At 40.8% G+C, this 23856-nt stretch overlaps 1 protein-coding gene and 1 non-coding gene across 10 annotated transcripts in view; one reads left to right on the top strand and one right to left on the bottom strand.

The window, feature by feature from the left end:
* The window catches only part of EVA1A (eva-1 homolog A, regulator of programmed cell death), a 68052-nt gene extending 48644 nt beyond the window's left edge, over nucleotides 1-19408 (top strand). For all 9 annotated transcript variants that reach the window (XM_073023113.1, XM_007970094.3, XM_073023110.1 and 6 more), the window contains one exon: nucleotides 18122-19408. In XM_073023113.1, the coding sequence (XP_072879214.1) occupies nucleotides 18122-18495 (374 nt within the window). In that variant the 3' untranslated portion in view covers nucleotides 18496-19408. The remainder of the gene's footprint in view (nucleotides 1-18121) is intronic.
* A 2606-nt stretch (nucleotides 19409-22014) lies between these two features.
* On the bottom strand, nucleotides 22015-22150 carry LOC119627473 (small nucleolar RNA U109). Its single transcript, XR_005243662.1, has one exon. It is a non-coding gene; the product is annotated as a small nucleolar RNA U109 (small nucleolar RNA).
* Nucleotides 22151-23856: the final 1706 nt, after the last annotated feature.

The raw sequence follows: 23856 nt of genomic DNA, 5'->3' as shown, positions 1-23856 counted from the left end.
TACTGGGGCAAGACATCAACAGTTCTGAGGTTGAGAAAGTGTGCCCTAGAGCAGAGGCAGGCAAGGAAGAAAGGACTTGATGATAGTTTGGGGCATCCCACTCTGAAAGTCCTTCTGTGGCTTACCAGAGCTTTTAATGTCAACCTTTACTACTCCATGCTTTAATTTAGTCACTACCCTCCCTGACCAAGACCTCTGCTCCAGTTATTCTAAACCACTTGCCAGGTTTTTTCTTACCTCATTTCTTTGGCACAGTCTTTTCCTTTTCCAAGAATTCTCCCTTTTAATCCTGGACAGGCTGACTACCTCCCAGTCTCCTGAACTCTCTTAGGGTCATCTCTCCTCAACCTACCCCACCTCGAATCAGTGGGCTTAGGCACCCACCCACACTCTCCCACACATGTTTTATTTCCCTCTCTATTAGCACTTGGATTAGAGGACTTAACATTTCTTTTTTAATTGTATGTAAAGAACTCACTGGGACCATAATATGATAGTTTATAATGAAGATAATCTCATTAATAATACTGACCTCATTAATAACTCCTAACAAGGTTGTTAGAAAGAGTAAATGGAATGATTACTCATTTAATTTAATGATTTGAATGTTTAGTATATTTGCCTGGCTCACTCTTCTATTTCCTTTAAGTTTTCTTTGTTTCTCAAAAGTCACCTTTGGGTACCCCATAAATATGTATAGCTTCTATGTACCCATAAAATTTTAAAATAAGCAAATAAGTAAATCACCTTCTCAGTAAATTTTGCTCATCACTATCCACTTCTTGCCATAACACAGATTCAGCACTTCGTATCCTTCTTCCTTTTGTTCCCATTTTTTCCTCCTTATCACCTTACCATCATCCACCATACTATATATTGTATTTGTTTAGTATCATCTCCCCTGCTGGAACATAAGCTCCTAGGAGAAGAGAGATTTTTGTTTCTTTCATTGACTGCTATGTCCTGCGCATGTAGAATAGTGCCTGGCACCCATCAGATGCTCAGTTAATCAGTGAATGAATATGACTTAATAACCAAATAATTATAAAAAGACATGTAGCGAGGCATCTTACCCAAGAGCTGCTTCCTCCATCCAGTTCCCAAACTTGACCCATCATCAGGCCTCTATGCATCCTTCCAGAGTTCTTTATGCAGATATTAAGAAAATACAAGGATACAGTTTTCTCCTCCTCCATTTTATGCACAGGTAGCACACCATGCATACTGTTTTGCCCTTCACGATTTTCACTGAATGATATATTATGGAGATATTTTAGATCAGCATGTGGAGACCTTCCTCATTCTTTTAGACAACTACATATTATTCCATTATATAGATGGACATCCATAGTTTAACCAGTCCAGTGAAAATGGTTTAAATCTTTCCAAACTGAGCAACAAACAGGGCTGCAATAAATAACTATGACATGTATGTTCAAGTGCTCTTGTAGAATAAGTGCCCCAAAGAAAAACTGTGGGAACAAAGTATGTGTAAATTATCAACTGAGAAAAATATTAATAAATTATCATTTAAATAATTTTACCAATTTGCTCTTAAAAGATATATGAGAAGCCCCTGCAACAGTGTTTTCGAACTTTTGAACTTTGACAATCTCATAGATGAAGAACAATATCTAAATGCTATTTAATTTCTGCTTCTCTAGATCAGAGGTCAGGAAGCTTTTTCTTTAAAGGGTGAGACAGTAAATATTTTCAGCTTTGTGACCCAGTCTCTGCTGTTAACAACTCAACTCTGCATTGTCGCACGAAAGGAGACATAGACAATGCACAAATGAATGGACATCATTGTGTTCAATAAAATTTTATTTACAAAAACTTATGGCTGGGCAGACTTGGCTTGTGAGCCATAGTGTGCCAGTCCCCATTTTTCATATGTTAAAGAGCCATTTGTGTTTCTTTTTCTGTGAACTGTCCATATTTCTCTTTCATTTTTTATTGATCTTTTTCTTAATACTCTTTCTAGGCACTTTTCCTATATTAGTCCTTTGTGTCTGTTACATATTATGGATATTTTTCCTAATTTGTCACTTGTCTTTTGACTTTGCTTATAGTAATATTTTTCAGAGCAGGAGTTTTGGGTGATTATTTTTCCCTGTTTAACCAATATTCGTTGAATGTGTAACTGCAAGTACAATTATGCTGACTATTTAGTATTTAACCAGAATTTGAATCACATTTCCCATGACATTGGTATGAGGGAGGCAGTCTCTCAGGAGTGAGGGAGCCTCACCCTCCGCAACTGATAGTCACAAATTTGGGCATTTGAGAAGGTATTGTAGTTCTGGGTTTTCTCATTCCCCTTTATACTGTGAATCCTGTGAGGGCTGAGGGTCTTTGTGTCCTTAGCCTTTAAGCTATGCCCAAGGCATTGAAGACTTGCAGTAAATGTTTATAGAATGAATATAAGTAATCATGTATTAATATATATAATTTGTAAATTTTTTAATATTTAAATTTTTATTGATTTATAACATGCATACAGAAACATATGCACAAAACATTTATGGAAAGCTGATGAATTATTACAAAATAAACTTGTGAAACCAAGAAATAGAATCAGACTTGCTCATTCCCCTGATAATCACATTCTCCTTCTCCTTCCAAAGGTAACCAAAATCTTAAGAACTAAGTATAGATCAAGTCTGTCATTTCATGTGTTTTATTACAGAACATTAAAAACATATACAAAATACCAAAAAATATAATAGACCTGTCACCCAGCTTTAACATCTATTAGTCATATGTTGTTTTTGTTTAATCTATACTTCAAACCATTTCCCACCCCCACTTCATTAGGTTTTCGATTATTTTTTTAGATAAAATGCCTACATATTGAAAGGTACAATTTTAATTGTACCTTTTTAACAAATCAGTGTACCCATGTAAACTTCCCCTCTTTTAAGAATTGAATTACCCCCCCTTAAAAATCATTAATGTGCATAGAAATTACCTCAAAGTATTATTTAAAATCCAGATTTTTATAAAATAGGTGTGAGTTTTGACTGAGAATTTGTATTTTTAAAGAGTGCAGATCTGCAGAGTACATGGTAACTACAATGTTTCTTTTATCTATAGTAAATACAATTTGATGAATAAAATTAAAGAAAATTGACCTAGAGTAAAAGGATGAATCAAAACATCTGTACAATATGCTATCTATAGGAGCATTTGGTTAACAATAACATAAACTAACCAAACAATTTGATCATTTTAATAACCAAAATTAGCCACAATCTTACTCTTGTTTTCATAGAAGTGCTCCCTCAGAATAAAAAAAATTTAGTAACATGAGAGGGTATTGGTTAATTGGTTAACTGGTTAACAGCAAATATTTGAAAGTAAATGTCTGATAAAATTAAGTAATGGATATCTTTTCAAGCCCATCAATGATCTTACATAGTTACCCAAAATTCTGTCATTTATAGCAAGTGCGGATAATTTTCATAGCTTCCTATTAAAATTATATTGTAATGCCCTTATGCATTTTAACTCAGTTTTCTTATAAAATTCAGCAACTTAAATTTTTATATGACATATGATAAGTTCCCCTTAAATTCAATTTAAATTTACTGAATTTTATTAGGCAGTGTCTGTGCATCCACCACCCCGTATTATTTGGGGTTCCTCCATTTGCACAGGCATCACAGCTAGGGAAACAGGAATTCACAAGACACGACACAGGCTGTCCTCTGCATCTCTTTCTTCCTCAGGGCATCCGTTCATCAGTCAGTCAAGTCATGTGAGAGTAGAGGTTATATATTTTGTGGCACAGAGGGTATCATTCCTCCCCTCAGAGGAGGAAAAGACCAGAAGGTCCTCTTAGGGGGACACTTACTGGGAGGGCTGACCTCCCTAAAGTGTGAGGCCCTGATCAGCAGGTATAGACTTTTCAGGAGGGGGGATGAGGCAGCCATTCTGAACCTGCAGCTTTACTGTCTCTTGTCCCATCTCAAGACAATTCTGAAGGGCTGTTCTGGGCTGTCTGGATGGTAGAGGTTGAGGAACAGTTTGGGCTTTGATGTGGCTCAGATGAGGTGTGTCATAGGGGGCCCCTATACTCAGTATCTGGGCTGGTGCCTTTGAGGTCAGTAGGTTGCCTTTTTGTGTCCAACTCCATTTTCACTAGGGAGGAGGCTGGAGAGTCTAAATGGCTTCCAGAGGCCCCCTCTGATTATTTTTGGAGGATGGGCACTGAAAGGGGCAAAGTCATTATCTTTGGAAATTCTCGAAAGTCTAGTTGGAAACCTGGGAAGACCTCTTGCCTGGTGCCTGAATACTCAGTTGGCAGTCCTAGCCACATAGATGGTTGATAGGCATAGAGCTGAGTTTGCATTTATATTAGCACAACCTTGCGTCGGGTTTGAAGAAGTGGCCAGGATTACTGTCTTGGTTACAGGCTGGAGAACATAATGAAAGCAAACTTCAGACCTGCTGCTGACTTTCATCTTGGCAATGATTGTTGGGTCCTAGGCAAAGTGCTTGAATGTAGCATGAGGCCAATCCATAGATTCACCTCCACACAGCAGCTGTCCATAAGGTAAGAGGGAGCCCAGTTTATGTCTTGATGGGAGGCTCTGCCAGGTAGAAGAATCACATCTCAGGTTTCCTGATAGCTGGCTGACGTGTTGAAAACAGATCCAGGACAGATCTGCTTTTGGATGTGTGGACAGGCATTAGCCTTTCAGTTTTGCTGATGCTTCAGTTGAAGTCTCCTAGGAAACTTCTGTGCTAGTTTCTTCCTCTGCAGTTCTTGCCTTGCCTTTGCCTTTGTTCTTCCTGTGAGTCTTGGTAAAGGGCTATCGAGTCTGGAGTTGCTGGGGCTTCCTCAGTCCCAGGTTCTACTTTTCCTTCTTATTTGGCCCAAGGGTTGTGGGACAGGGCCCCACCCCAGCACGTCACTGGGCACCTTCTGGTCCTGGCCATGTGTCCTAAGACTTGATAGTTCTTACACGTTCTCGTGGAAATGATTAAATTTGTTTCTTCCAAATCTCACCGTAAAATTGCTGCTCCAGAAAGATGTATCATGGACATTCTGCTGTTGTGCATCCTCCCTGCATAGGATTGAAGCTGTGCCTACTCTGGTTTCAGAAGCATGCAGTAGAGTACTAAAAGTTAATCTAAAAATGGTTTCAGACACTCATCAGGGAGCTTCCTGCATGGGCTGAGAAATGCCAGGACCCCAGGCCTCCAGTACTACCCCTAAGGAGGGGCTCACAATTTGTAACATTTTTTAACAGTTGGAATATCCTCCGCTAAAGAGGGTTTGGTGAAAGTAGTACTTTCGTACACAGATGATAGCAAGATAAATTAGTGTACCACTTTTCAAAACTCACTTGGCAATGTGTATCAAGAGCTATAATAATATGTATCCTGTTTGACACAGAGATTCCTTTCCTGAGAATCCATTGCAAGGCAATAAACAACAAGCAAAAAAGGAAGTAGCATTAAGCACAAAAATATTTCTTCTATTATTATTTTTCAAAATATTTCCTCATAACAACCTAAATATCCAAAGGCAGGAAGCAGTTTTTGTAAACTGGCACTTTCACTGGGAAGAATACTATGTAGCCATTATTAGGCATGATGGAGGGAGACCATGGAGCAATACTGAACAGTGTTATATGCTGTGTACATGTGAAGTGTACATGTACAGTGTATGCAAAGGAAAAGATATGAATTATATATACATGTCTGTATAGATACTCTGGCCATAAGCAGGTAAATATGAATAAATATGTGCATGTTTATATGATAGAGAAAGAACAAAGGAAAATTCACTATACTACACACTGTATAGTTATATTCAGGTTGTGAAATTATGGTGATTTTATAATTTAAAAAATTCCGTACTCTTTTTTTTTTTTTTTTTTTTTTTGAGGCAGAGTCTTGCTCTGTCACTCAGACTGGAGTGCAGTGGTGCAATCTCGGCTTACTGCAACCTCTGCCTTCCAGGTTCAAGTGATTCTCCTGCCTCAGCCTCCCGAATAGCTGGGATTACAGATGCATGCCACCATGCCCGGCTAATTCTTTTCGTATTTTTAGTAGAGACAGGGTTTCACTATGTTGGCCAGGTTGGTATTGAACTCCTGACCTCATGATCCACCTGCCTCAGTCTCCCAAAATTTTCCTACTCTTTTAATGTTATACTGGCACATATTTATACACATACCCACATATATACGCATACATATGTATCTACATATAACAAATTTATTAGCTGAACTTTTGGAAATGGTGTCTTCATAATTTAGTTCAATGAATATTGTGAGATATGCACCATGAGCAACACACTGTGCTGAATGCCCAGAGAATCCAAAGCGAATCAATCATATGGATTCTGCCTTCAGAATCCTCACTGTCATGCGGGAAAGATAATGGTTATGTAACTAATTATAACGCAACCACATAAAGTGCTGCCCAGACTGGAGGGGCTAATTAATCACACCCTTCTTCTAAACTCAAGGATCCAGAAAAGCATTCACATTTTGAAGTTGACCTCATCAGTGTCAATTTCAGCAGTGGTAATGCTGGACAGAATAATGTGTCAGGGCCTTCGACCTAGTCCGTTGAGTTCTAGGGCAGCTATGGGATTGTAGGTCTTTCCCTTGCAGGGGAAGAAAAATGAGCCAGTGGATTGGGAGGAGGGGCAGGGCAATGGATGCTTCCTTGTGGGGTGTCTATTGCCTGTGGGAGGGGATGAAATGAGTGAATTTTTTCTTTTTTTTAAATTTAACTTTAAGTTCTGGGATACGTGTGCAGAACGTGCAGGTTTGTTACATAGGTATACATGTGCCATGGTGGTTTGCTGCACCAAGCAACCTGTCATCTAGGTTTCAAGCCCCGCATGCATTAGGTATTTGTTCTAATGCTCTTCCTCCCCTTGCCCCCCACCCACTGATAGGCTCTGTGTGATGTTCCCCTCCCTGTGTCCATGTGTTCTCATTGTTCCACTCCCAGTTATGAGTGAGAACATGTGGTGTTTGGTTTTCTGTTGCTGTGTTAGTTTGCTGAGAATGATGGCTTCCAGCTTCATCTATGTCCCTGCGAAGGACATGAACTGAAATCAGTGAATTCAAAGGAGAACACGTCAGAGCCAGACAGGTAGGAACAGAGATTTCTCAATACTCCTTCCTGGGGAAGAACAAGTCAGAGATGGAAGGAAAAGGAAGGAAGCTTCCTCCAGCATTTTAGAGAGGCAGTAGTGTTAGTGGAGGTCTTTCCTTTTCTATGGGGTGGGGCCGAATACCATAAAGAGATGTTCTTTTTTTTTTTTTTTTTTTGGCAGAGTCTCACCCTGTTGCCCAGACTGGAGTACAATGGCATGATCTCGGCTCACTGCAACCTCTGCCTCCTGGGTTCAAACGATTCTCCTGCCTTAGCCTCCCAAGTAGCTGGGATTACAGGCACCCACCACCACGCCCTGCTAATTTTTATATTTTTAGTAGAGATGCGGTTTCACCATGTAGGCCAGGCTGGTCTCCAACTCCTGACCTCATGATCTGCCCGCCTCGACCTCCCAAAGTGCTGGGATTACAGGCATGAGCCACCGTGCCTGGCAAGAGATGTTCTTACAGCGCCTAAAGAGTTTGGAGAGGAGATTTTGCTGAGCACTCCCTGACTACCCACAAACCCCATGATTCTCTTTAATACCCACTTTTTTATTTTATTATTTTGAGGGGTTAAGATTGTGTTTTATTAGTACAAATTTATGGGGCACATGTGAAATTTTGTTACATGTATATAATGTGTAGTGATCTAGTCAGGGCATTTAGGGTGTCTATCAACCCAAGTACAGTACATTTGTATTAAGTATAGTCACCCTGCTCTGTTGTCAAACATTGAATTTATTCCTTCTATTTAACTGTATGTTTGTACCGTGTAACCTGCTTCTCTTCATCCTCCCTGCTAACCTCTACTCACTTTTCCCAGCCTGTTATCTCTCTTTCCACTTTCTATCTGCATATGATCAAATTTTTTAGCTCTCACATTTAAGTGAAAACATGCAATATTTGTCAAAACCAATTTTAAAAGCCTTTCCTCTTCACTCAAGGAATCGGAAGCTTCAGGGCCAAGAAGAAAGCCCAGGCAGAGAGAAGGTTGCAGTTGCATGAGATCAGCTGGCCTGGTCTGGGCTGGCTGCTGCTGCCCTCTCCTGCAAGGAGTCTCTTGGGCATGATCTGACCTCTGAAGGTGCAAATGAGATTACCTTCAGGACCTCTACATAGGGCCTCTTCCTGCCCGTGAAAACAATGACCTGCAGGAAACAAGATACAGCAATACATTTATTTTTATTTATCAAGGGAAAACAACTGACAATAGCCCTCCCCACTCTGCTTCCTGGGTAATTAACAGCTGTCTGGATCTAGTCAAGACCAGGGTGGATCATTGGCGAAGAGGAAGTGACCTGGAGCAGAAAGTATTAGAGGAGAGAAAAAACAATCACCTTAGAGCTTCAGTTTTGAATTTTGTGGGAAAAGGATGAAGAGGCTTGACATTAATTGTATCAGCTGTGAAAATCAGACCTGAGTCACCAACTTGGGATCCAGTGAACTCCCTTACCCAGTCTGGTTGCTCTTACTGGGCTTGTCCAGGAATCCACATCTGGATGCTAGAGACAAAGGGGATGTTTTCTGATCTGGGAGACAGGACAAGGTGGACTCATTAAGCTACAGAGGGAGCACAGTGGGTTCCAAGATGGAGTTCAGAAACTATCTTTGATGTTAGGCCTATGTAATAGGTGGGGTGAGGGCAGTATGTGAAAGCTAGAATTACTTGTTTTTCTGCCTTTAATTTCGTTTTCTGTTTTGGTCAAAGCGTGAACTTTTGAGTATCAGGCAGAATTACATTTGACACCCTCATCTCGGCCTCAGCTTTTAAACAAGAGTAACCCTACTTACCCTGCTGAACAGTGGTAATGGTTGAAGGTATTGCAGATGATCAGCATAAAGGAATTATTCCAGATCTTGGCAAAGAGAAGCATTCAGTGAATGATAGCTCTGTCACTCACTCTATGTATGTATGCATGTATGTATGTATCTATCATCTATCTAATGTCTTCTTCCCTCTTTCCCTCTTTTCCTCTTGCCTTTCTTTCTGTTCTCATCTCTCCCTTTCTTCCCCATGAGTGCATATCTACGTCTCTTTGTGTATGCATGTATGCAATATGTATATCTGTACATAACCTAATATTTTTAAGCATTCTTAGATTCCAGAATAGGTAAAAGGGTGCATGTAGAGGTGCCACTTGTGAAGGGACTGGGAAGTAGAAGGAGTATAACTCAAGCTCTGCTATATCTGTTCAGCATTTATAGGTTTCTCTTGACTTGTATTTCACTGGATTATGTGGCCATTGTTACTATGTTAGAAATCTTCATGGTCTGAAAACCCCTGTAGGGAATATAGGAGTCTCCAAGAAATGGAGATAGATTTATGGAGCTCCAGATTCATACTCCAGGGAGGACAGGGTTATGTTTGCTGCCTTAGTGGATACATGAGCTATCTAGAGGCTTTAAAAGACAGCTTATCCCAAATTTATTTCTAACCTACCAACATGGATTGGTTAAATTAAGTTCTTTTAATGCTACACACTTAAACTAACAGAAGAGAGGTTGAGTTATTGCATAAGTTGGGCAATAAAGCAAGTGTAACTGATGTACTCTTTCTCTGTCATGTCCTCTTTCTCTCACTCTGGGATCCAGGCAGATTTTCTCTTGGTTGGGGAATTGTCTTCTTTGGGTTGAGGAAACTGAGGGAAGATGCAGTGTTGGTATCTCCTTCTGAATCATGGCTTACCTAGGCAGGTTCTCTTCAAGGCTTCATGGTGTAGGAGACAGAGGACAAGACTTTGGTCTGAAGGATCATCCACAGAAAATGGATGTACAGTGCCAATCACAGGAGCTTTGCCTGCTGATTCCCACTTACTCTGCCTGCAAGGTCCCTTCCTTTACCCATGAGAGCAGAGCCAGCTTCCCATTGTGTGGCTTCTTCAAGGGCATTATAGCAGAAGTGGGCCAGTCCCTCTCTTTGGCTCATTTCATTCTAGCTCAGAAAAGCTGTGGTGTAACTATAATTGGCTCAATTTCTTTCACTTGATTAAAGAGGCGAAGCCAAAGGCCGGCCAGAAATGAAAACCTTTTTTGGTGCCAGGGCATGCTAAGCAGTATAAACTCATTTCTAATTTATATACTCAAAGCCATACCTCCTAAACCAAAGTATATGCAGGATTACTTTAAATTCTTCTTTTCCTAAGGGGAGAATTTTCACAATAACCTTATGTAGAATTTTTATTTCACACTCATAATAAAGTGACCTTTAATAGAACTCTAAGAAAACTCCTTTAGAATGTTTCATACTGTCAAAAGAAGGAATTAAACGTTTGTGAAGTTCAAGGCATGTCACTTGAGCACTACATCAATGTAAGAAAGACTCAGTTTTACTGAAGGTTAATTATCTATTGGAAAAAATTCACTAAGGGGTCCACACTCTGGCATTCCAGCAGTCAGGGATAAACAGGAAGAGGAGGGTGTGTTTGTGGGTCAAGAGTGGACAATGAAGTCTTTGGCTTGTCTGGACTAAAGGCTCCTGTGGAAGAGTTTGCGGGGATATGATTGAAAGGGAGATTGGAACCAGATTTTTGACAGCCTTGAGTGTCCTCTTTTTTTTTGTAAAAGTAATAAGGCAAATAATAGGAGTCAGATTTTAAAGTGTTGCTTTGACATCCATGTGCAAAATGAATTGAAGGTGGAAGGAAATGGAATCCAGAGTTAGAAAACTTGCAGGTGTGGGGAAATGGCAGTGAGTAGGCAAGAGATGGAAGAGACATGAGAATGGCTGAGATTAATTAATTTATGGCTAGAAGCCAAAGAGTGAGTCAAAAAGATGACTCTGGGCATTGTGCACAGATGACTGAAGGGAGCCTCAGGCAGAAAGGGGAAGGTTAAAAAGGGGAGGGAGGGAGGAAGGGAGAGAGGGAAAGAAAAGAATAGAGAGAGAGGTAAGAGAGATAACTAGATGTTTGAGATAAAAAGAGGATGAGATCAATGTGAGTTACATTCTGTATGAAGTTGGAAGGTACATGGGAGTTTTTAAACATAAAAATTCAAAAAACATACAAATGAAAATTCACAGGAAATGTATCTCTTAAAGAGATGGATGAGTTTCCTCCTTTCCCCTCAATTTGTTTATGTATTTATGTATTCATGAATAAATATCACTTATTGCCAGAAGGAGGCATGATTCAGTGACAGTTCTATTTCTGATTTTTATTTGTATAGTTATGGGTGTTGAGAAAGTTTGTTCATATAAACATGCAGACAAAAACAAAAGAAGTTTTGTTATAATTAAGTCAGTCCAGTCTTTGAATTAAGTTTTCATCATATGCCAAAAATCAGAGTGATCCATCATCAAGTTATTTTGATTTATCAGCTGACAACCTAATTAGGCCTTCCTTCAGTTTTGTTGAAAACCAAGAATTGGAAACTGACTGGGAAAAGGATGTGTTACCAGTTGTTAGGGGCTTTTGCCTCCTGTCATTGACATCAATATTTCAATATTTGGAACTGTTATTTTGCTTGGTGGCCATTTTTGCACTCTGGGCAGCGCACCATAGTAAGATGGGATGTAGGGGAAAGGTCTGACTTAAGTTTAGTGAAATGGGGGAAGCAGTGGGTGGTGGGTGGTGTAGAGCAGGTGAGCCTGTGCTTTCCACCACAGGCACCTTCTCAGGCAGATCCAATATAGGAAAGAATAAAGAAAATGGCTGTGTAAGGTCTAGAAATAGATTTCCTTAAAACCAGCTGTGCCTGTTCACCTCTTAGGCACATGTTCCCACTGTGAAGACTGCTTATCTTGAGTAAGGCTGAGCGGTGAGATGAAACTCAGGCCCTTTTAGACCGACAGGGACTAAGGCATAGTCAGTGGCCTGATGGCTTCATGAGTTTGTGGGCAGAGGCAGCACCTTGGGCTAGCTAACCAGCCGTCACCCTGAGTAGAATGACCTTATTCCTACCTGATGCAACTAGTGGCAGAAAATCAATTCTGTTAGCAATTGGGAGCAGATTTCTGAGACAGAGTCAAGGCTCTTTCAGAGGAAAAGGGCTCCTAGGGAACTCTGGACAAAGTAGACAGGTCCAAGACCTGACCCTTGGGAGATATTTTATCTTGATAAACAGCAGAACCCATTTCTCCAGCAAATGGGTTTCATTTTGCTTTATCCCAGTGATTTTGACTTTTGAATTATCACTAGAACTAGGTTTTGTAAAGACCACTCTGGACTGACCCTTTATGGCTTTTTGGTTTTCCATTTCCTGTGCCCACTGACTTTTCTCCAATTCTGTACTCTCTGAGACTGCCCCAGTGGTATCTCATGCCCACTTCCACTATTTCACTCGGTTGTGCTCAATTCCAATTATGTTTATTGCATGTCCGTTTCTCCTGTCAGGCTTGAAGGTCCAGTGAGGTTGTGATTGGCTCAAGGTCACTTAACTAATAAATGACGATGCCTTCCTCCCACTTTACAAAAGAAAGGCAAATTATTGGATTTAACCCAATCCAGGGAGGCCAAGTCCAGGGCTTTTATTTGCCCCAAGACATGTTCTCTCTATCTGAGGGCTTAAGAATTTTCTAAGTTGCTCTAGAATCTAGATAAGACTTACGCCCATTCCAGCCTGTCATCAGATAGCATGTTTTTGTACACATTGTGCATGTTAATTATAATCAGGCAGACATGAGCAAATCACAAATAAATGCAGATTGGTGTGGAGTTCATGGACTGTTCTGGTCATTATTTCCTCCGGGAAAAAATCAATCCTAAGATAAAGGTGGGGCCTTTGATGTGATCCCATAGCGCCTGGCATAGGAATATGCTATTTGTAAGCAAATGAGTTCTGAGAAGACCATCTTTAAAAAAAAAAAAAAAAAGTGTGTGTGGTGCACTCAGTAGTGCTACAACTAGATGTACAGATACATTGACAACTTAACATTTGGTTCACTTTTAAAAGTAAACAGCATCTCCATCTAATGGTGAGACATTAAGCTAATTGTTAAATAATATCTAAAACAGATCTTTTCCTGAAACAGTGTTGCTAGATTTTAAAAAAAATACACATTGTATACAGCTGTTTTGAATTAACATAAAAATTGAAGAGGTAGCACAGAAGGTTCTCATATCCCGTCCTTATTGGATTTTTTTTTTTTTTTTAACTTTTATTTTAGGTTTGGGGTTACCTGTGCAGTTTTGTTACATGGGTAAATTGCATGTCACTGAGGTTTGGTGTACGAATGATCCCATCACTTAGGTGGTGAGCATAGTACCCGATAGGTAGTTTTCCAACCCATTACCCCACCCCACCCTCCCCCTCTAATAGTCCCTAATGTCTATTGTTCCCTTCTTTATGTCCATGTTTACCCAGCTTTTAGCTCCCACTTATAAGTGACAACATGCAGTATTTGATTTTCTATTCCTGTGTTAATTTGCTTAAGATAATAGCCTTCAGCTGCATCCATGTTGCTGCAAAACACATGATTTTATTCCTTTTATGGCTGCTTAGTATTCCATGGTGTATATGTACCACATTTCCTTTATCCAATCCTCTGTTGATGGGCACCTAGGTTGATTCCATGTCTTTGTTATTGTGAATAGTGCTAGTGCTGCAATAAACATACAAGTGCAGGTATCTTTTTTGTAGAAAGATTTATTTTCCTTTCGATATACACCCAGTAGTGGGATTGCTAGGTCAAATCATAGTACTGTTTTAAGTTCTTTGAGAAATCTCCATGCTGCTTTCCACAGGGGCTGAATAATTTATAATTCCTACTTTATTCATTTATTTTTTTCTGAGACAGGATCTCACTTTTTCACCCAGACTGGATTACAGTGGTACAATCTTGACTCACTGCAGCCTCTACTTCCCTGGCTCAAGTGATCCTCCTGCCTCAACCCCAGAAGTAGCTGGGACTACAGGTGTGCACCAGCATGCCTGGCTCATTTTTGTGTTTTTTGTAATGATGAGTTTTCCACCATGTTGCCCAGGCTGGTCTCAGGCTCCCTGAACTCAAGTGATCTGCCTGCCTCAGCCCCCAAAGAGTTGAGATTATAGGTGTGAGCTACCATGCCCAGCCTGGTGTTCCCTTTTATGCACAACTTTGTCAACATGGTATTTTTTTACTTTTAGTAATAGCCATTTTGACTGATGCAAGATGGTATCTTATTGTGGTTTTGATATTGATTTTGATTTCTCTGATGATTAGTGATGTTAAGCATTTTTTCATATATTTGTTGGCTGAATGTATGTCTTCTTTGCAAAGTGTCTTTTCATGTCCTGTACTCATTTTTAATGGAGTTGTTTATTTTTGGCTTACTCAATTGTTTAAGTTTTTAAAATAGATTCTAGATATTAGGACTTTGTCAGATGCATAGTTTAGGAATAGTTTCTCCCATTCTGTAGGTTGTCTGTTTACTCTGTAGATAGTTTATTTTGCTGTGAAGAGGCTCTTTAGTTTAGTTAGATCCCACTTGTCAGTTTTTCTTTTTGTCACAATTGCATTTGTAGACTTGGCCATAAATTCTTTGCCAAGGCCAGTGTCCAGAAGGGTATTTCCTACGTTTTCTTCTAGAGATTTTATAGTTTTAGGTCTTACACTTAAGTATTTAATCCTTCTTGAGTTAATTTTTGTATATGGTAAAAAGAACGAGTCCAGGTTCAATCTTCTGCATATAACTAGCCAGTTATCCTAGAACCATTTATTAAATAGACAGTCTTTTCCCCTTTGCTGTTATTGTTGACTTTGTCAGAGATCAGATGGCTATAGGTGTGCATCTTTATTTCTGGGTTCTTTATCCTGTTCCATTGGTCCATGTGTTGGTTTTTGTACCACTACCATACTGTTTGCTTACTGTAACCTTACAATACAGCTTGAAGTTGGGTAGTGTGATGCCTCTGGCTTTTCTGTCCCCCCCCCCCCCGCCCCCCCGCTTAGGATTGCTTTGGCTATTTGAACCCTCTTTTGGTTCCATATGAATTTTAGAATGATTTTTTTTTTCTAATTCTGTGAAAAATGATGTTGGTAGTTTGATAGGAATAGCACTGAATCTGTAAATTGCTTTGGGCAGTATGGCCATTTTAACAATGTTGATTCTTCCAATCCATGAGCACGGAGTATTTTTCTATTTGTTTGTGACATTTCTAATTTCTTTCAACAGTGTTTTGTAATTCTTGTTGTAGAGATCCTTCACCTTGGGTAGCTATTTTTTAGGTATTTTATTATTTTTATGGCAATTATAAATGAAATTACCTTTTAATTTGGCTCTCAGCTTGGACATTGTTGGTGCATAGAAATGCTACTGATTTTTGTATTGATTTTGCATCCTGAAACTTTACTGAAGTCAGTTATCTGTTTGAGGAACCTTTTGGCAAAGTTTTTAGGGTTTTCTGGGTATAGAATTGTATTGTCTGCAAAGAGTGATAGTTTGACTTCCTCTCTTGCTATCTGGATGCCTTTTATTTTTTTCTCTTGCTTGATTGCTCTAGCTAGATCTTACAAGACCACCTTTTATTTACCCAGAAAGGGACGTTTACCAAGCACTTTCACATGCATTATCTACACTGATCCTCCCAACAGCCTTGTGTAATATATGGCCCCTCAGCATTGGCACCGATGCCATGGAAGCACTAGGAAATGATGAGAAGGGAATAGGCTTTGAAACTGGACAGACTTGGGTTTATTTGCTTGGGCCTTTCTACCTGGTCATGTGGCCTAGGGATGTAACAGTACCTCTTTTTACTTCTGTATTTTATTTCATAAAAGACAACCAACAAAGGAGGAAAGGAGGAGAAGAAAGAAATAAGTGGGCTATTTTAAAGATTGAGGCTGATGATGTAATGGATTTCATGAAATTTTAGGAACACATTTGGACAATAGTTTTTTCTTTTCTTTTTATTTCAATAGTTTTGGGGGTACAGGTGGTTTGTGGTTACCTGGATAAGTTCTTCAGTGGTGATTTCTGAGATTTTGATGTACCCATCACCAGAGCAGTGTACACTGTATCCAATGTGTAGTCAGAGAGATTAATTTAGATGACGACATCAAGATTATAAAAAATCTTAACAATCTGGAACCAGGGTGAAACGAAATGAAGTTTTTGTATTTGAATTGAAAAGAATCCTAATAAGTAGCACACAGAAATAGAAAACACAACTTAATGCCGTTACCTTTGTGAACGTGACCGGGAACAAGCCACTAGACCAGCATGTAGGTTAGTATTGACTTGCCATATAAGGGGGAACACATTGGTCTTCAGTAGGCTTGAATTTACCTAATCATCCTAGCATTTGGTCCAAGTGTCTCCATCTCATCCTCATGCTCACAAAATGCCCCCATGACTCCCTCTCTCCTAGGGCTGGTTGCCCCCACAATGTGCTTCCATCATTAACAGCCCATTATTTTATTTTCTGTCCATTGCTTTCATCTGCCCAGTAGACTAGGTGCATTCTGAGAGCAAGAACTGAATCTTATTTAAGTCTTTGAATCTCCAGAACCTACAAAAATTGTCCAAATATACGCAAAGGCATAAGAATAATATAATAGACGCTGGGGACTCAGGGGAAATGGGTGGGAGGCAGGTGAGGGATAAAAGACTACCCATTGGGTACAGTGTCCTCAAGGCCAGGCCTGTTCCTTTGTCCTGGTAGGTACCTAGAAATGAAAGTTGTTCACCTAAAGACTCCCATTCTGTTAAGCACATCTTACAGGGGTCACAACTGGGCCCACTAAGCATACTGATCATCAACAGAATGACTGTTATCTTCTCTCACCAAGGAAAGAGCTCAAATTTCTCCTCCCCTATCAGTTAACCTGCTGAGGCCACTCCTAATTACCTATACTGGCTTTCAATGTGTGACTGATTGCAACTATTGCTTTTTACAAAACTACCCCAAAACTTAGTGGCTGAAACCACAACACATTTATTATCTCCCAGTTTCTGCAGATCAGAAATAGAGTGTGGCTTAGCTGGGATCCTTGGTTCAAGGTTTCTCAAATGCTGCTGCAAGGCCGGGACTGTGGTCCCCTCAAGACTAGATGGAGGGATGATTCACTTCCAAGCTCATTCACACGGCTGTTGGCGCCATTCAGTTCCTCAAAGGGTGTTGGCCAGAGGTCACCCTTAGTTCCTTGTCACTGGGATTTCTCCATAAGGCAGCTCACACATGGCAGCTGGCTTCATCAGAACCAGCAAGTAAGAAGAGCCCCAGAGAGGGAGAGAGCAAGAGAACAAGACAAAATCACAGTCTTATGTAACCTAATCTTAGAATCACCCATTGCTTTTGCCATATCCTACAGTCGACCCTTGGTATATGCAGGGGATTGGTTCCAGCATCCCTGTGCATACCCCAATCCGTGCATGCATACTGAAGTTCTACAGTTGACCCTGCAGAAGCCACATATTTGAAAAGCTGACACTCCTTATGTGTGGATTTCTCATCTCGCAAATAACGTATTTTCGATCCACATGTTTGTTTGAAAAAAATCCGTGTATAAGTGTCCTGTGCAGTTCAAACCCATGTTGTTCAAGGGTCAACTGTATTTCTTAGAAGTAAGTCACTAGATCCACCCCGTAAGAGGAGAGGATTTCACAAAGGTGTGAATACTAGGAGATGGGGTTCATCTCAGAAGCTGTCTGCGACTGTGATGAAAGGGGAATTCAGTTGGGGTGCATGAGCAAATTCACAAGTAAAGATGTTTTGGTCTAGGTGAAAAGAGGCTTTAGATAAGGTACATCTCTTAAACAAATGATACCTAAGCAAAGCTGCTTGTGTACAGTAGGTGCTAAATAATTACTGTTTTTCTTTCTTTTACTTTTTCATTTGGGAAGAATCTTTAAATAAAAGTTGCAAGAAGAGTGAAAGAATCTCATATACTTTTACGGATTCACCATTTGTTAATTATATTTTGAATACATTATAAAATATGTCACATGGGAGGACAATATTTGTAACCATCAAAACTTTGGAGCCTGGTGAGAGGTGTAGGCTGGAGTCATATTGGATCTCTGCATGTGGAGTTGTCATCTCTCAAATGCTTGCTTTTCCTCTTCTTCCTCCAGAAAATCCTGAGCGAGCAGCTCTGTACTTTGTTTCTGGCGTATGCATCGGGCTGGTGCTGACCCTGGTTGCTTTGGTGATAAGGATCTCTTGCCACACAGACTGCAGGCGGCGTCCCAAGAAGAAGTTCCTGCAGGACAGAGAGAGCAGCAGCGACAGCAGCGACAGTGAGGACGGTAGTGAGGACACCGCGTCCGATCTCTCCGTGCGGAGACACCGCCGCTTCGAGAGAACTTTGAACAAGAACGTGTTCACCTCCGCGGAGGAGCTGGAGCGCGCCCAGCGGCTGGAGGAGCGCGAGCGCATCATCAGGGAGATCTGGATGAATGGCCAGCCTGAGGTGCCCGGGACCAGGAGCCTGAACCGCTACTATTAGGGAGCAGTAGGACCCCCGGACACCACTGGAGGCCGCCTGGAAGGGAGAGGATCTGCAGGGACAGTGGGCACAAGGAACTGAACCCAGCTCTGCTAATACTGTGATTTCAGAGAAAAACCAGGACATGCCCCTTTTCTAGCCAGGGGGATTGCTCCTTTTTACCCAAATGTATGGAGAAGTAGAAAAATCAAAGCAGTTCATCAATCTTCCAGGTCTTGGAATGGTGCTGAAAAACCCTCTCCAACACTGTGGATGGAGATCAGAGAAACGCGACTTTGGTTTCTCTTGATTTCTGAGGATCTCAGAAGTTTCTGCAGACTTCCTTGCTATGTGTTATTCCTTTGCAAAAGGAAAGATCATTATAGCATGAGGGCTTGGAATAGCGGGGTGAACTTAACCCAATAAATGCAATTTCCTAAATGACTCCATGCTATGGAGGTGATTCGGATTCAAATAGCGTGATCCATGCTTATTATTTAAGGCTGATTTTTAAAATCTCGTTTTGCAAGGGCAACGCCGTCCATTTTAACTGGCACCTCAGGGATTAAAATCCTATTTTTTAGTATAGTTCCCATCTCATTCATGAAAAATGAATAGAACTATTGTATTATGGGAGATGTGTCAGTGAACTAGAAAATGTCAACCTCAAAGGATGAAGGGTTTTTATTTTAAATAGTTTATAAAATATATATTGACATGCATATTTGAAAATGCTGCATAAAAATAAAAGTGGTGTGTTTTCCCCCTCTTTGGAGACAAGAAAATTTTATTATGATTCTAGATAATTGTGATTTTAAACACTTTGTTTTTTTAAAAAAAGTTTGAATTTCAAAGAAAAGAATGGAAATGAGAGGTAAGGATTAAAGACAAAGTTAGGATGGGAATTAAAAAAATAAACATTACATAAAACCTTTTTGGTTTCATGTCTGTCTCTGTGGTTACCCTTACCTTAAATGACAGCTCTTTTATATACATGGGTATGGGCTTTTGCCAGGCCCCCTCCAGGATTAGAGTGGGGAGATGGTTCCTGTGTGATAATGGGCTTTTCACTTTTTGTAGGTTATATGGATGATTGCTATAGTTGTTAAGCAGATAGAGGAATAGAAGACTTACCTAAAGCTAGAAATAAGATGGTAGCCCTTATATTAAAAGAAGTTGGTAGGGAAGGAAGAGAAGCCAGGCTCTGCCATATTTAGAAATAGGTTACAGAGGACAAAACATCCCCTAGGCTGGTAAACAGGAAGAGTGAGACCTGTCTCTCTGTTTACTCCCTTCTTTTGCTGTGGAGTGGGTTCCTAGTCAGTCTATCTGGGTGCTCCAGGGCCTTCCTGCTGCGAGGGTCTCCCCTGTTCATTGACTTTGTCACCATACTTAAGAGGATGGTCAGGAGACTTCCTCCGGTGAGGTCTCTACTGCTTTAGCAACCCACTTTTTGTTGTAAGGACTCTTGGAGGGCTGTCTTAAGAACTGAATAATCATAATCATAATCTCTGCTTGCCAAGGGGGCAATAAAGTTCACCTGAAACACTCAGTCGCTGGCCCGATTATATAATTTTGGGTGGCTGGCAACATTGGCTGGCTAGTTACAAGTGCCAAAAATCTTGCTGAGTCAGCATCTCTGAATCTGGATCCTTGCCCTTGTGGTTTCAGTCCCTTAGCAACAATTGCAGGAATCATCCGATTCCTCTGGGCTTTAGATTAATGTCATCTATCCTTGTCTCCACCTCTTGGAAAAATGGAACAATTGGGAGCTGATTTCCATCACCAGGGAGCATCAAAGCTGATTATGGGGGGGGATTATGAGCCTTATTGGGTAGGGAATGCAGTAGCTGAGGTGTTTGGGAGGGCTCCGGGGTATATGCCTGTCTCAGTTCTCACTCCCATATCCTTTTGACCAAGTCCATAATGTTCTTGTAATTATGGTGGTGGGGACATTGTCTGAGGCATAAAATACACTAGGTAGCAGCTGCTTCACTTTCATATAACAAGGATTACAGCTTTTCAACCTTCCCTATCTTGATTCAACCAATTCCACATTTTAGGGTTATCGCTTCACACCTGGTTTTAGTTTCTGTAATAGAACACTTGCATTTGCAACAGAAAGATACTCCACTTAAGAGCATTTATTGATCCACACAACTGGAAGGTCATGGCTGGATCTGAGGCTTCAGAGATGACTGGATCCAGGATCTTCAATGCTACCAAAAAGTTGCTCTTTCTCAGCTCTCCATTTTGCTTCCTTCTGCCGCTGGTTTCATTGTCTTCTACTGCAGATGAAACTGTAACACACTTGTGCAATATAGTGTGTTCGGGTGCTTGCTTCTGATCAAGCCCCACACACAGCTCACCCACTATGTATGTGCATATTTGGCACAGGTTCATGGCTTGTTTAGCTCAGAAGTCAGAAGCAAGACACAATGTGGAAGGGATGCTTTTTTGGTGCAGGTTTCCTGGTCTTTGGAAATTTCACAAAGAAGCACTAGTGGACAAAATTCTGAGATAACTTTTGAAGTAAAGATGACTTAGGAGCCCAATAAATCCTCTTCAGGCATTAATGCTCCCACCAACTTCCCTTAAGAGCCTCTTCCTGATCTGCAAGGGACAGGTGGTCATTTTCAACTCATGGCATCTCTAAACGCACTCAGATGAACCTTTGCCATGTGGCAGGGAGCACACCATAGGGACTTCGGGATTTACATAGTTTCAAATAAGGACAGAAGAGAAAAGAAACACCTTATTCTGTGGCTTAACATATAAAATCACAGGAAGGACTCTATGGCTTGGCTTGTGTAGGTCGATGGATGAAATCACCAGTCATTGTGGTCAAGAGACTGAGCTTCTCTAAGAGGAACGTGGAGAAAGGATGCTAGGCAGGCACTCGCAATAGCCACTGCACCACTCCTTTCTGTCTTTCTTGGTTTTCCTACTCTCTCTCACAGTTTTTCTTTTTTATTTTTCTTAATGCTTTATCTTCTTTTCTTCAGCCCCTTCAATATAGGTCCATCCTTCTCACCTTGAAGCGCGGGTCTTCTCACCCTACATCCTGAGACATCTCATATATTGCAGTGACTCTAAAGACCACCTGCACACTGATGACTTGAAAAATCTCTTTCCAGTCCTGGCTAAGTTTCAGACTCATATACCCCACTGACCTCAACCACAGGAGACAATTGTCCCACAGGATAAATTTGGCAGTGTCAGGGAGACATTTTGGTTGTTACTGCTGGGTGGGTGGGATGCTATTTGTATCTAGTGGCTAGAGGCTAGGAATGCTGCTAGACATTCGATAGTGCCAAAGCCAGCCTTTCAGTCCTCTCCACCAATGCCCCAGCAGTGAGTGAAGAAATCTCCAAGTTATTCCAGCCCCCAGCCATATGATTCTTTCCAACCAAAGCCTTAGACATTGTAGAATAGAGATAAATCACCCCTGCTGAGCCCTGTCCAACTTCCTAGTCCACAGAATCCATGAACACAGTAAATTGGTGATATTTTTATGCCACTAAGTTTATATTCCCACTTTTATGAAGGAGAAATATACTACCATACAACCTCTACCCTAAGGTTGGCCACCCTGAGGAGTCCTTTTTACATGTAGCATTGTTATGAATGTATTACTGTTCCCAAAGGATAGAGGAACAAACATTTCTACATGCAGTATGCCCCTAAGTTTACAATAGATAGCTGGACAACTTCCCAAAACTGCACTCATCTTCCCCCTACACCTATGTCTCTACCTATATTTTCTGTCAGTTAATGATATGGTTTGGATCTGTGCCCCTGCCCAAATCTCATGTCAATTTGTAATCTCTAATGTTGGAGGGCGGGCCTGGTCGGAGGTGATTGTATCACAGGGGCGAGTTTGCCTCTTTCTGTTCTTATGATAGTGAGAGAGTTCTCATGAGATCTTGCTGTTTAAAAGTCTGCAGCACCCACCCCTTCTCTCTCTTCCTCCTGCTTCTGCCATGTAGGATGTGCCTGCTTCTCCTTCACCTTCTGCTCTCATTGTAAGTTTCCTGAGGCCTCACAACCATGCTTCCAATATAGCCTGTGGAATGATGAGCCAATTATTCCTCTTTTCTTTATAAACTACCCAGTCTCAGGTAGTTCTTATAGCAATGTGAGAATGGACTAATACAGTTAATGACAAGGCAAGTTACAAGGTTACCCAAATTAGAAGCCTGGGACCATTCCAGTTTCCTTCTTGTCCTTGAAGTTTCACGTATAACAATTAACAATCTTCCCAATTTTAAGTCATTAATATTTCTTACATTGATTCTTCCTGTACAGCTTAGTTTAAGCCCTTATCATCTCCTGCCTAAACAATTGGAAAAGGCTCCAAACTGTTACCTAAGTCTTGCCACCGGCAAAGCCATACTGAATACAGCTACCAAGGTGACCTCTATTAAATGCATGGCTGCTCATATACCAATCTCTCTTTTAAATCTCCCATTTTTTCCCCATTGCTTATTAAAAATGTGCAAATACTTCTACATAACATACCAGGCTCTCCATAGAAGGCTCCTGCAGCTTCATCACCTGTCCTCCTTGCTCATTCCTTTACATTCTGATAATATCGCATGGCTTATAGCTCTCTTCCACACTTTTTATCTCAATTGTTGCGTCTGTCTAAAATACCTTCCCCTCTTTCTCCCACTTTTCTACCTATCCTCAAGACTCAGCACAAGTGTTTCCTCTACAGGAAGCCTTCCAAGACTTCTCCAGGCTGCGCTAAGTATTGTCCTCTAAGTTTCCACATATACTGTGCTTGTTATGCCCCTTGTTCCTACCATACTGTTGTGAAATTGTTCACTTGTACCTCAAAGGCAGGGAGTCGCCTTGTTATTAGGTCCCAGCAGGATGCACACATCACATGCTTTCAGCAGATATTTGTTGAACTGTGGTAAAGACTATATTGTATTCACCAAACCCTGTTCTCTCTGCTTTCTGGACACATAGATGGACTATATTTCCAAGACACTATTTTGGGTAGATGTGGCTGTGTGACAGTTTTGCCAATGGAATGTGGCAGGCCTACCTAATTGACATTTGCCATTTCGACGTTGGTTGGCTCATATGATCTTCTATCCTCTCTGCTGGCTAGATGCAGAAGATTCAGCAAAGAATTCTGAGGCTCTAGAAGATGGTGAAGTCACAAAATGGAAGAAGCCTGGGTTTCTGAATGACCACACAGTGGGCCACTCACTGTCCAGGAACATCCACATTGTATTTTGTATTAGGAGAGAGAGGCTGATGAAATACAACCCTGAATTGAAGGCTGGAAGGGCTCTTGAAGTCTTTGCTTCCAACTCTATCTTCGACAGGCTTATTCCTAACTCATTCTTCATGAGTAAAATTGATCCT

The sequence above is a fragment of the Chlorocebus sabaeus genome, chromosome 14 (assembly GCF_047675955.1).
Source record: "Chlorocebus sabaeus isolate Y175 chromosome 14, mChlSab1.0.hap1, whole genome shotgun sequence".
NCBI classification, from domain to species: domain Eukaryota; kingdom Metazoa; phylum Chordata; class Mammalia; order Primates; family Cercopithecidae; genus Chlorocebus; species Chlorocebus sabaeus.
Note: the sequence above shows the minus strand (reverse complement) of the source record. Positions and strands in the feature narration are given on the sequence as shown.